This window comes from Penicillium odoratum, assembly GCF_028828045.1.
Source record: "Penicillium odoratum strain IBT 22623 chromosome Unknown utg000005l_segment0_segment0, whole genome shotgun sequence".
NCBI lineage: Eukaryota > Fungi > Ascomycota > Eurotiomycetes > Eurotiales > Aspergillaceae > Penicillium > Penicillium odoratum.
The window spans coordinates 527,316-540,359 of NW_026643147.1; the positions used below are offsets into that span (position 1 = coordinate 527,316).

Sequence of the window (13,044 nt, forward strand, 5' to 3'; positions counted from 1 at the left end):
ATGCCGTGTTCCTTACGTCAGCAATTCACGTCCTCAAGTCGCGTTACCTGCCTAGCTCCGATTGCTGCCTCAAGCGTGCCACTGGTTTCCTTCATCTCTATTTATACCATCGTGGGTTTCAAGTGACAACCATTGTACTCTCATATGGTGCGCTATATTCAATATGCCTTCTGATATTAGGAGCTTTTTTGGCGGGAAGCCAGCCCAGAGCTCCGCAGAGTCGCCCAAGCCCGCGAAGATAGAGGTATGCTACCACCCTTGAAACATTCGATGCCGTTGCTCGTGGACAATTCCGGTCAAGCCCGCGTATCTGAAATATTGAAGCTGACTTGGAGATCCACAGGACCCAACTGCTACAAGGAAAAGACGTACGGTAGCTTCGACATTCTTACATATTCCCCAGGTCTAATCATTTCATAGGTAGCAGAAAAGTGGTGGAAGACAGCGACGACGAAGATGTGGCGCCCGTGAAGGCCCCGACCCCCAAAGCAAAGCCCAAAAGTCAACCGTATGCTCCACTACTTCATTGATCCACCTCATGACTCTAACCGTCGCTCTCACAGGAAGCCCGAAGAAACGAAAGGAGAACCTACGACAACCTCTGATTACTTTGCCTCTAGCAAGAAGCGGGCGGGACGGCCAGCCAAGGCAGAACAATCAGCCGCCGAGACGGATAAATCTCCTGCGAAACCCTCCAAGAAACCAGCATCAAAGAAAGATATCACTGTTCTTGACGATGATGAAGGCCTCGGTGGAGATGATGTCTTTGCTACTGAGTACCAAAAACGTGGAAAGGGGGATGATGATTTTGTTGAAGGAGGAAACAGCGATGACGACGACGATAATGACTTCGAAGTTCTTAAAGCTAAATCGCCGACTGCCAAGCGCTCCCAAAAGAAACGGCCAACATACAATGAGGATGATGAGGATGATGATGACTTCGAAGTACTCGAAGTTAAACCACCCACTGCATCCAAGCGTACCCAGAAGAAACAGCCGACGTACGATGAGGACGACGATGTTGTGATGGATGAACTCCCAAAACGTGCCCCTAAAGCAGCTCTACCAGGGCGCAAGCGCAAGTCAGAGGCTCTCGTCGACAATGATGATGATGACGATTTGGGCGACACTAAAAAGCCTGCATCTCGATCCAAAACGGCGAAGGGACCTACCTCTCCAGCTGCGAAGAAAGTAAAACCCGCCCCGAAGAAAAAGGAAAAGGAGGAGGTCCCCGAAAACAAGGAAATCCAGGCTATTTTCGACAGCATCCCTACAGTCCGGCCTCCAACTCCTCCTCAGGACGATGGAGAGAAGAAGAAATGGAAATTTGGGGAACAACGCTCCCGAACTCCACCAACCAGCGGGACCAAAGAACTGCCCGTTGGTGCAGAGAATTGTCTCGCAGGATTGGCGTTTGTTTTCACCGGTGTGCAGGAGACCCTAGGTCGGGAAGAAGGCCAGGAGCTGGTCAAGAGATATGGTGGCAAGGTGACTGGCGCGCCTAGCTCTAAGACTAGCTATGTCGTTCTTGGAAGCGACGCTGGTCCCTCGAAACTCAAGACCATTGCCAAACACAACCTGAAAACTATCAGCGAGGATGGGCTTTTCGAGCTGATCCGTCGATTGCCTGCCAATGGTGGTTCTGGAAAGGCTGCTGCGCAGTATGAGGCTAAACAGAAAGCCGCCGAAGAGAAGATTCGCGACATGGCAAAGGAGATGGATGCAGAGGAGAAGAAGAAGGCGGATGAAAAGAAGAAGCAGGCTGCTATTGCTGCTAGCAATGCCCCTACCTCGAGCGCCCCGCAGGCTTCACATGGTCCTCCCGCTGACGACCAACTTTGGACCACTAAGTATGCACCAACGTCGACCTCCATGATTTGCGGAAACAAGGCTGCTGTTGAAAAGATTCAAAGTTGGTTGCGCAACTGGCGCAAGAATGCAAAGATAAATTTCAAATTGGCCGGCAAAGATGGCTCCGGAGTCTACCGCACGATCATGATTCACGGCCCACCAGGTATTGGCAAAACCACAGCTGCACACATGGTGGCCAAGCTGGAGGGGTACGATGTCATAGAATCCAATGCCAGTGATACGCGCAGTAAGAAGCTCGTTGAAAATGGGACCTTGGGCGTTCTTGACACAACATCTCTGCAAGGCTACTTTGCCGCGGACGGAAAAAACATTGACAGCAACAAGAAAAATGTTTGCCTGATTATGGATGAGGTTGATGGCATGTCTGCTGGTGACCGCGGCGGAGTGGGTGCGCTTGCAGCTATTGCCAAAAAAACCAGCGTTCCACTCATTCTTATTTGCAACGAACGAAAGCAGCCGAAGATGAAGCCTTTTGACCATGTTACGTTTGATATTCCGTTCAGACGCCCCACGGTCGAGCAAATTCGAGCTAGACTATCCACAATTTGCTTCCGTGAAAAGCTGAAGATCCCGCCACCTGTTCTGGATAGCCTCATTGAAGGAACACATTCCGATATTCGACAGGTCATCAACATGCTTTCTACTGCTAAATTGGACCAGGAGAGCCTCAGCTTTGACAAGGGCAAGGAGATGTCGAAGGCCTGGGAGAAACACATCATTTTGAAGCCCTGGGATATTGTCAGCAAGATTCTTAGCGCCCAAATGTTCTCACCAAGCTCTACCTCTACATTGAACGACAAGATTGAGCTTTACTTCAACGATCACGAATTTAGCTATTTGATGCTCCAGGAGAACTACTTGAAGACTCGGCCTACCCTTGCAGGAAACTACCACGACAGGGAGAAAAATTTGAAGCTTCTTGAGCTTGCAGACAATGCAGCTTCGAGCATCAGTGACGGCGATCTGGTGGACCGTATGATTCATGGAACCCAGCAACAGTGGAGTCTTATGCCTACCCACGCTGTGTTCAGCTTCGTCCGACCAGCCAGTTTCCAATTCGGAAATATGTCCGAGAGGGCATCATTCACGAGTTGGCTGGGTCAGAACAGTAAACAAGGTATGTCCTTCTACCCATTAATTTCAACATGACAGCTCTGATCATGTTTTTCTAGGTAAATTGTCACGTTTTGTCAAGGAAATTCAAGGTCATATGCGTCTAAAGACATCCGGCAACCGAGATGAGATACGCCAGCAATATATGCCTCTCCTCTGGGAGAAAACTATCCGTCGTATGATGGATGAAGGCAAAGAAAGTGTTGACGAAATCATCGAGTTCATGGACTCCTACTACCTCACGCGGGATGACTTCGATGCAATGCTTGAACTTGGACTTGGGCCAATGGACCAGTCGAATGTCAAGTTGGAAACACAAACCAAATCTACCTTCACACGTCTTTACAATTCCCGCTCTCACCCAATGCCTTTCATGAAGGCTAGCAGTGTCCTCGCACCAGCGAAGAAGGGACCCAAGGAGAAGCCAGATATTGAAGATGCCCTTGAGGAATCCGACGAAGAAGAGGTCATCGAGGAAGCCAAGGATGAAGATGATGAACTCGATCTCAAGAAAGACAAGTATGTCAGCCAGCCGAAGAAAAAGGCGGCCAAGGGTGCTGCCAAGGGCAAGAAGGCCAAGAAAGCAGCAGACGATGACATTGACGATGACGACGAGAAGCCTAAGAAAGGCAAGAAGGCAAAGGCCAAGGCCAAAGATTAATACCATTTTTCGTGTACCATATTTATTCAACAATACAGAAGCGCTGTCTGCTATTGCTTTCTCATTTCTCTGGCGAGCCCACATTAATGAAATGAGTTCTAGAAGCCGGATATCAATGTCAACACTGCAAAGTCCGTTTTGTACTATAAAAGTGTCGCTCTTCTAACTAATCTATTCCAACGAAGAACCTGTTTTTCAGCAACATCATGACTGTCGTAAGGAAACGCAAGAGTTCTTGCTCCTGCTTGTTCTTTTACTGCGAGCCCTTGAGCTGAGACTCCGGCACTGCAACCGTTTGAGTGGGCAGCTTCTCAGTGGCCACACCATTTACATTCTTCTTACCAAGCGCATGAAGACCACGATGCTTCGCTGCCCACTTCTTGCCTTCCTCTTGAAGCCTCGCGTCATCATCGCGTTTGAGACTGGTGCTGCGAACGAAAGAGACTGTGATGAAGAATGAGACGCAGCAGCATGCAACCATGAAATAATAGATGTTGCGAATTCCATGAGCTGACACCGTCAGTATCTGTAAGTCCTGAGTACGAGAAGAAACATACTATAGGCATGAATAGCCGCAGACTTCTGTGCTGCAGTGAGCCCCAATGATCCCGAAGTGATCTGAGTGGGATCGGAAATTATTTTGGATAGCACAGCCGATGATACCACCGAAGATAGTCCAGTTCTATAAATGTGGAATAAAGTCAGCGCTATGAGCTAACATATGTTATAAGACACTTACCGAACGGTGTTATTCAGAATCGCACCACAAGCAGCTAAAGCCACAGTTCCACCCAATAATCGCAGAAAGTTTCGAGTAGCAGTAGCGACAGCCATCTCCTTCCGTTCAACGTTGGCCTGGATAGCAACCAAATTTGTCTGAAGCGTCTGTCCAGATCCGATACCACTAAGGATCTGGTACCCTACGAGTCGTCCAATAGAAGTTGTTGAGGAGATGGTGGACAGGAGACCACATGCAATGGCCCAAATGGCAAAGCCTGCCCACATATTGATAGTGTAGTTCCCAGTTTTGGAGACAAGGTAACCAGAGGTAAAAGACACGACGCATTGAATCACAACGAGAGGTAGGAGGAGCACGCCAGACTTGATTGGGGAGGCTGAGTAGACAACTTGGAAGAATTGGGGGAGCTGTATAGGGTTAAATAATTGCGGGATATGCAGCGAGGAGATCTTACGTAGTATAGATTGGCGTAAAACATGAACCCAGTGAAAAATGCGCCTACTGATGCACCTGCGACCGTGGAGTTCTTGAAAATATGCACTGTTATAGTGGTTAGTTTGGCATAGAGAATGGCAGCCAAATCACGCACTTGGGATGAGTGGAAGCTCTGCGAACTTTATTTCCACTAGAATGAAGATGCCCAAGAAGACCACGCCAATGACTAGAGGGGCAATAACTCCGGCCGAGCTCCAGGCATACTTCGTTCCTCCCCTAGACCCATATCAATATTGACAGTATATGAATTATTGGAAGGTTATCGTAAACTCACCAGGAAATCGGTAGCAAGATCAAAACCGCCGCGATGAGCATAGTAATGCATCCTAGGTAATCAATTTGTTTGAATCTAGCTTTCATATCGCCCTTGACCCTTTTCAGAGGAAGGACTAACAGAACAACAAGAATAGAAATGCCAGTCAAGGGGATGTTGATGTACTGTACTCATTAGTCGGGTTTTCAGATATTAGATCATATGACTCACAAAGCACCATCGCCACGAAACCTTCTCTGTGAAAAGGCCGCCGATGAGAGGACCAATTGAGTTGGAGAGAGCAACTACCACCCCAATGATACCCTGATATGTCCCTCGTTTCTCCAAGGAAACAACATCAGACACTGCAATCATGACTGAAGTGAGAATGCCACCACCGCCAATTCCGGAGATTGCACCTAAAGATATACTATCAGATACAGGAATGTCAACACGGAGTCAATACGAATCCAGACGTACGGAACACAATGAGCATGATCATACTCTGGGATACCGCGGACAGGATAGACCCAAAGAGGAAAAAGCCCATACTGGTGAGAAGAACGATCTTTCGGCCAAAGATATCGGAAAGACGCCCATATAGTGGCTGGCATGCGGTCGATGTGAGAAGATATGAAGTTCCAACCCAGGACTCAACCGATGCATCGTGAAAAACCCGTCCGAGGGTTGGAAGAGCGGTAGAGACACTGTTATAAATAAGCAAAGCTGCTCGTCATTTCTAGGGTAATGGTATCTTACATCGTTTGATCAAGAAGTGCACCTAGGATGTGAAAGAAAAGTCAGCGCTGATCAAGCACAGTGTAGCACTGGTGTGTAGATTCTTACAGAACAGAGCACAACTCAGGCCCACAAAAACAATTAACAGTTGTTTAATGGGTAATAAATTGGTCTGATCTTGCAGTTTGTTCTTCCCATCGACTGCATTATCAGTAGAAAATTGCTGTGCCTCAACATGGCCGGACTTGTCTCCACGATCAGATTCCGTTGCTGTGGTATGCTGTTCTGGGGTGCCGGTACTGGTGCTGGTGGGCCGAGATGGCATTGGAGAGGAACGACCATCCATAATCCGGGTGGGGCGCCGAGCCTTCAAGATCAGATAATCTCGATCAATGAGAAATGAGAATTTCCAAGACTTGTGGTATGAATATTATATTTATGTACACGAAGAAAGGTGGAACTGATTTCATCTGTGGACCTGAAAGTAGCTTCCAATTTTTAAAAGAAAGTGAACTCTGGACGAGATAGGAGATAACGAGCGTCGGATTTAGATCCGGACATCTGAACAGGAAAAGATCTTGTTTTGACGGTTCATCGGCTATTCGTCAAATAGTCTGCGTCTCCACTAGGAAATCATCGCCGAACCGGCTTCGTCCCCAGCTTCGGCTTAACTTTTAGGCGATATCAGGTACATATCTCGCCCTATTGTGATCTGTTCAAAAGCATAGGTTAAGACTCCCAGATGCTGCTGTTAGTTTCACTGTGGGAAACCATTTGTACCTAGACAGAGCGCAGGCTTAATCCGAGCCCTACGCAGATGGATACATATGTAAGCTTAAAATATATATATACAAGCAGCATCGGGATTCCTCCCGATGTCGCATTGCACCTTGACAACACTAAGGTTCAACCTCCAATGATCCGATGATGTCAGAATAAACCCAGAGACATTCTAAAATTCAACATTAGCTTATGTCGCATTTGAACCTTTGATCTTTGAGATTTTGTGCATGGGTTCATATGGAGGTTCGACTTCCAAGGTTGGATTTTCGTTGTCAACCTCACATGCAAGCTTCAAAGGATTGAGTACACGTCAGGACTTGTTAGGACTTGTCACGGTACCCAAATTTGACTTGGGGATGTCACTTATGTGAGAAACTGCCCAGGTGTATTTAATTTCAAACATTTGAACGTTCCAACAGTTTTTTAGCAATTATCATTGAAATATCATAAATTCCAACTTTGACAGAATCCATAAGGGATTAGCGTAGAACAATTGACAAGACTTGAAGAAATATCTCTACTCTCCAACCTCTCTGTCCTCGTCCCACTGCACCCAGCTCATAACCCGCCAGCTCAAAGTCTTTTCACGAATCTTCTTTCCCCAGATGAACAACGGAATCCAGAAAATGAGAACACCACCGCAGATTGCCGCCATCTCTCCATAAGCCACATTATATCCATGAATGTCAACCCAAGGGTTAGTATAGAAACCAAGCAAGAAACCAAAAGCAGACTTGAAAGCAAGCTGGGTGACAACGACCTCTCCCGCAACGGGACGGTAGCTATCAATAGTGTAAACCAGCGAGACATTTGTAGCCTGCGTGATAGTAAAGTTGACTAAACAAGGTTAGGATATGACCAGACATGCATGAGACAGGAAACTTACTAAGACCAATACCGAGAGTAGGAACCATCCAGTGCATCTTCCAATGGATACCACACCCGTACAGCGCCAATGCAAGCGGGCCAGTAATGACACTAATCATCATAGCAGGAAGACGCATCTCGGGCTCACGAATACCGTTGTTTCGGCGGGTGAAGATATCAGCGACCCAATCAGAGAGATAACCACCAAGCGCGATACCAAAGACACATCCGACGATCGCGGCACAGAAGCAGAGACCAGATTGCCATGCGGCAAATCCATATGTATCGGAGAATGCCGAGGCAACGTTGGATGTGATGGCTGTGATGAATCCGATGGTGACTGACATCACAAGAGTAGCCCATAAGACGGGTGGAAGGATCAACAGGCCCACAGGGCGAATTGTCATTTGCCACAGGGATTCATCGGTGTATCTACCATGGTATAGCTTCAAACCCTCTTTCCAACCATGTCCGATGCTTGATTCCTGAGCAACGACTTCTTCGTGGATCTCGGAAGCGACTCCTGCCTCCTCCACCTTTGTGCTTCGACGGACGCGCTCGCCGGAGGGAGACAACGTTGTGATACTTTCGGTCGTGGCAGGGGCTCTGATATAGGCTGTTTCGGGGAAGGTGAAGTACACGACGAGAGTAATGGCACCGATCAAGGCAATGGCGACATAGTAGATGTAGCGCCATGGGTGAAACTTGACGATGAATCCATCGATGACGGCACCGCTAGCGACACCGAAGTTCAGGGAGGCATTGTACAGACTATATAGGTTAGCGATCGTCTTCAGTAAACTCTTTGCTTGGGACATACGCAGTGATAGCTCCACGCTCATGCAAGAAGAAAATATCAGCAATGGTAATAGGGGCAAGGCACTCTCCAGCTCCAGCCGCAATTCCCATGACGATTCGAGCGATGAGGAAGTTGGCATACTGTGTAGCGACAGCGCACCAGATGGCAGTAATTGTATAGATAGTAAAGGAGGTCACGTAAACAGCTCGACGTCCATACTTGTTGATAAGGGGCATCCACATCAGATTACCCAAGCCCTGGAAAAGGGCCGTGCAATTGAAGAAGTAGGCTGTTTTGGCAATCGCGCCTGATAGACCGGTCGTCTTCCAATCGGGGAAGAAGTCTTGTGCAGTCTGGACAATTGCCATGGTAGGGCCGGCAGCGAGGAAATTGCAAAGAACCATGGCGAGACATACTGCGACGGCAGTGTACAGCTTGAACCATCGCGGCCTAAAACCAATGAGAGGAGTCGATCAAAGGGGATTTGCGTGATCTATTTACCAATTGAGAGGATCCTTCGGATCTGATGAAGGCGTAGGTACTAGAATAACCTCATTGGTCTCCGAATCTCTCAGACGAAGATGACCGAGAGTCTTGATCTTTGGTATCTTTTCCTCGTGTTCTATGAAACCATCGTAGCGCTCTTTCACTTGTGTCGGAGCCATAGCAGCCAATGTCGAATTGATTGACGATCATCACCAGACAGGGGGCTTCATAATATATAAAGTAGATATCAGCTTGAGATGGGGTATCCCATCAGTGCGGGGCCCCACATAATCTGGGGAAGCAATTGAGGTCCACTTGCCGGGGCGTGGAGGACATTCCTCTGATAGAGAATGACAACCAATCACGTTCAAGATAGCCATGCTTGTGGTCCGTTGAATCCTTCATGTCGGGTGTCATGTGAACGAGTCAGCCAAAGCTTCGACCCCCCAGAGTGCCAAGCATTCTCCCGTGGCTAAACTCGCATTTTTCAGAGAATCACTGCTAAGAACCAGTCAAATGAAGAAGAGTTGAGAATCTACCAAGGTGTAAATGCCATCCTTTCAAAGTGTATGGGAAAATTGCTTGCAAATTGGTCGATCCTTGGACTGGTTCACGTGTCTTGAGGAAGTGGAGGGCAACTTCCGACATTGCGTGGACAGAACGCCGGGTGGCGGACTTTGTCCAATCATTGGAACCGTAGATCACCACACATGAGGTACTTTCCTTCATTCGATCTATCTCTGGTTCACGGGATCCAGCCCCAGGAACCCAGGAAACCGGGGAGATGAGGGCATAGGAAGCGGGCGGGGTGGACATCGTTCAAGATATTCGTAGAAGAAATGAATCACAGGATAAGCTACGCTAGTGAATTGGCATTCTGCAGATCCTCACTAGTTTACAATTGTTGGCTCTTGCCATTCCCCTCAATCCTTACAAGGTTTGAAACATCATTTTGTTTTACAAGCTCTGCCTTCCTCCATCCCGCAGCAAATCTCCACTGCACAAGCGGACCACTCAGCGCTATCAATTGAATGGCCGCACAAATCGTGAAGGTAACTCCAATTCCCACATCATCGATGAGTGGCATAACAAAACTAGTCCCACCGGCAGCGAACAAGCACCGAGCAAGATTGATACTTGCACTAGCCGCCGCGCTTCTCTCGTGATAGATATCCACAAGATAAGTCATGATAACAGACTGCATAGACACGACCGTCCACCCAGTGACAAAGGTGGAGATGATTGGGACCGCAATGTGAACGGAGTACTGGATGGTCCAGCCAAACAGGATCAAAGAAAGGCTCTGTATCACAGCAAAGACGGGTACAAGTCGGAGACGTGCTTTCTCAAGTGGAAAATCCTCATCTGCATTGTATTCCAAGCTTGCTTCGACATTTACAGCAGACCGGGCTTCGAATTCGGCTTTGATTCTGCGATAATCCAGGTCGAGTATTTTGCCGGTAATCAACGTCCCAACCATCGATCCAACACCGTTGGCGATAAAAGTCAGGCCAATCTGAGTCTCGCTCAAGCCGTATTTCTCTTTGAACAACGACGACATGGCAGTGATGCTCATCTGCCACACCGCATAATAGACAGCAAGGAATGTAATGATAGGGGCGGCGTGTCTGCGAATCAGGATGCGAAAGGGGCCAGTAATGACAATGCTCTTCTTTCCAGGCAACGTGGTATCCCCGTTCCACTCTATTCTTGTTGTCTTGACGTAAAGATTCAACGGATATTCAGCGATCCAATTAGAAGGAACCTTGCTCCCATTCCCAACCCTCGACCGCAAAGTCTCCGGGAGTAGCAATAGCAGCGCTATTAAAAAAACACCACTGTATATCACCAAGAGCCAAAAGATCGCTCTCCATCCCAGAGTCCCTGCCAATGCACCTCCAATCACTGGCCCTGCGGCGACCGGGACCAGCAACCCCGCTTGGAAGATACCCATAAACCCTCCCCGCTCTGCACGAGTCGTAATATCACCAATAACACCTGATCCGATGGCAATTGTACTTGCACTACCTGCACTTTGTAGACAGCGTAGCACAATTAACGTGGCATAATTTTTTGCCTCTGCCAGGCCGATACAGGCGCCGAGGAAGATGATAAATGTGCCAGTATACGCAATGCGGCGCCCCTTGACGTCTGAGACAGGTCCCCATAGATTTGGGGCAATCCCTTGGAATATTAGATACGAGGTGACAGTAAGGTTGATTTTCTCGGTGGAAACGTTCATATCACCCGCGATAGTCGGTAAAGCTGGAAAGTAGATGTTGGATGCGAAACCGGAGACTATGGACGGTTAGGGGATGGTGATGACTTGAATTGTTCTCAAACTTACAAGTTGCCGCAGTGGACACGAGAGCGATAATGAGCCATTTTTGTCTTTTGTCGAATATGCTGTAGGGCACTTCTGAAGCCGTTGTCGATGACTTCATGGCAGGGGAATCCTTGCCGTTTTTTGATTGCATGTCTAATTTACCAACCCCAGCGAGTTTGGTTGACTTGACTCAAAGGAATGCATATATGAGTAGATTTTGATATTACCTCTGAGAATCGATCGGGTCGATGCTCTTTTATAAAAATTTCGTAGAAATGTGGCGATCGGAGTTGAGATGCTCAACTCCGTCAACTCCACATTCCATCTATCCTCCATGAGTACAAGATGTCACCGCGTAGAGCATAGTCCCAAATTCATCAACGTCTTCCAACCAGCGATCAACTCTACTTCGTCTTTCTGCAATATCAAGTTCATCCATATCTGTAGGAATCGGCCACAGCTCATCAATAGAAAGACTTCTGTCCGTCCATTCCGCTAGATGAATATTGTATTCTCGTTCCCAGTCACTTCGCGATTGAGCGTTCCAAAGATATTTACTGGAAGGCACAGGGAGTCCATGTAATTCTGTCGCAAGGAAGGTAGGAAGTCCTTCCTGCGTGGAGAGAACACAGTCGAGGAGATACATTACGTAAAGTGTTCGCCGCTTTGTCTCGGTGACAATCCATTCTTCCCATCGAGGACGTGTATGATGCTGGTCGGCTACACACATAAGTCCCTGTTTAGACGAAAGGTTGGCGAGAATCTGTAGATTCATTGTGGCTGAACGAAGTTGAAGTTTGGGTCCCTGATCGAGTTTGAACAACAAAGCGAGACAGTAAATGAGATAGGCTTGAAATGCACCTAAAAGAAAAAGACCATTATAGCTTTCATGGAGTTCCATGATGCTGTCCATCTCCCGCTGAAGTACCAGCGCAGTGTTACCTTCACTTCCTGCTAATGGGTTTTCGCATATTCGAATCAAACTTAAGCAGGTTGTCAAAGGCGAGCCTGCCGGTTGTTCTGGTATTTGTGAGGGGTGGATGAATGGTAGCATTCCACGACCACGAGCTGCGACAGCTGCATAAGATTTCAAGATCCGGGAAATAAAATTGGAGATCTCAACAGGATGTTGCTTGATTGTCTGTCCAGGAACTGGAATGTAAACATTCATCCAGCGGGTGGTAATCTCATCGGCATCGATCGGACAAAAAAGCTCGAGCTTTGAAAAGTCAAGCCCGGGAAACTTGGACAAGGACACTGGATTTGAAGGTTTCATACTGGACTGTGCAGTATCAACGTGTTCGGGTTGCCTCATTGGCTGTGCCCAAGGTACTGTCCAAGCTTTTGAGGGGCTGTTTGGTGGCAGCGCACCAAGGCTTGGGACCAGAGAATCGGGTATAGAATCCGGGCTAGGTGGTCTTGGCTCGAATTCTTTTGAGCCGCGTATCTGGGAGTATGCACATGAGAGCTTGCGCTCTGCACATCTGGTACAACCTGTAACTTTGCGATCGCACTTGGCTTTTGCCACGGAACATTGCTGGCAGGCTTTCTGTCGCGAAGTCGAATACCTCGGGGTCTTCATGCTGACCCCAGGAGTTTTTCGACCCGAATGACACGACAAACTTCCTCTGAGTCATGAAACAAACTTGGCAATGCGTTCCGGCCCAGGAGTTCTATAGGATTACATGGAACTTTGAACAGACCACCACTATTCTGCACCCCCGCTAAACGCCCTTAGTCATCCTGGGCTGCATCAACCAAAATTGCGATGGCTGTCCTTTACAGTAATTATACCCCCATTCGCCTGGCCCGGTTGGGCGTTTGTTATACGCTTCTTGCTCTTCCTCCAAATAACCTCCCGAGGTAGATCATGAACGGGAAACGGTGCCTGGTGCACCTGGTAAGGCAGTGC

At 47.9% G+C, this 13,044-nt stretch overlaps 5 protein-coding genes across 5 annotated transcripts; 1 reads left to right on the top strand and 4 right to left on the bottom strand.

Moving 5' to 3' along the window:
• Window positions 1-510: 510 nt before the first annotated feature.
• Window positions 511-3,646, top strand: N7520_005733 (replication factor C subunit 1; the record flags this gene model as incomplete). Its single annotated transcript, XM_057139667.1, has 2 exons — window positions 511-2,989; window positions 3,045-3,646. 2 exons carry the CDS (start codon window positions 511-513, stop codon window positions 3,644-3,646), a joined length of 3,081 nt encoding a protein of 1,026 aa, XP_056993673.1.
• Window positions 3,647-3,899: 253 nt separating this feature from the next.
• N7520_005734 (MDR family MFS transporter) lies at window positions 3,900-6,196 on the bottom strand (the record flags this gene model as incomplete). The annotated part of the gene is made up of 8 exons (XM_057139668.1): window positions 3,900-4,172; window positions 4,204-4,264; window positions 4,386-4,792; window positions 4,840-4,999; window positions 5,155-5,318; window positions 5,365-5,552; window positions 5,614-5,859; window positions 5,980-6,196. 8 exons carry the CDS (start codon window positions 6,194-6,196, stop codon window positions 3,900-3,902), a joined length of 1,716 nt encoding a protein of 571 aa, XP_056993674.1.
• Window positions 6,197-7,171: 975 nt separating this feature from the next.
• On the bottom strand, window positions 7,172-8,985 carry N7520_005735 (putative MFS transporter; the record flags this gene model as incomplete). Its single annotated transcript, XM_057139669.1, has 4 exons — window positions 7,172-7,471; window positions 7,566-8,292; window positions 8,342-8,770; window positions 8,822-8,985. 4 exons carry the CDS (start codon window positions 8,983-8,985, stop codon window positions 7,172-7,174), a joined length of 1,620 nt encoding a protein of 539 aa, XP_056993675.1.
• A 716-nt stretch (window positions 8,986-9,701) lies between these two features.
• On the bottom strand, window positions 9,702-11,283 carry N7520_005736 (putative MFS multidrug transporter; the record flags this gene model as incomplete). Its single annotated transcript, XM_057139670.1, has 2 exons — window positions 9,702-11,104; window positions 11,154-11,283. The coding sequence occupies 2 exons, from the start codon at window positions 11,281-11,283 to the stop codon at window positions 9,702-9,704; spliced, it is 1,533 nt and encodes a 510-aa protein (XP_056993676.1).
• A 174-nt stretch (window positions 11,284-11,457) lies between these two features.
• On the bottom strand, window positions 11,458-12,714 carry N7520_005737 (Zn(II)2Cys6 transcription factor domain-containing protein; the record flags this gene model as incomplete). Its single annotated transcript, XM_057139671.1, has 1 exon — window positions 11,458-12,714. One exon carries the CDS (start codon window positions 12,712-12,714, stop codon window positions 11,458-11,460), a length of 1,257 nt encoding a protein of 418 aa, XP_056993677.1.
• Between the last annotated feature and the right edge of the window lie 330 nt (window positions 12,715-13,044).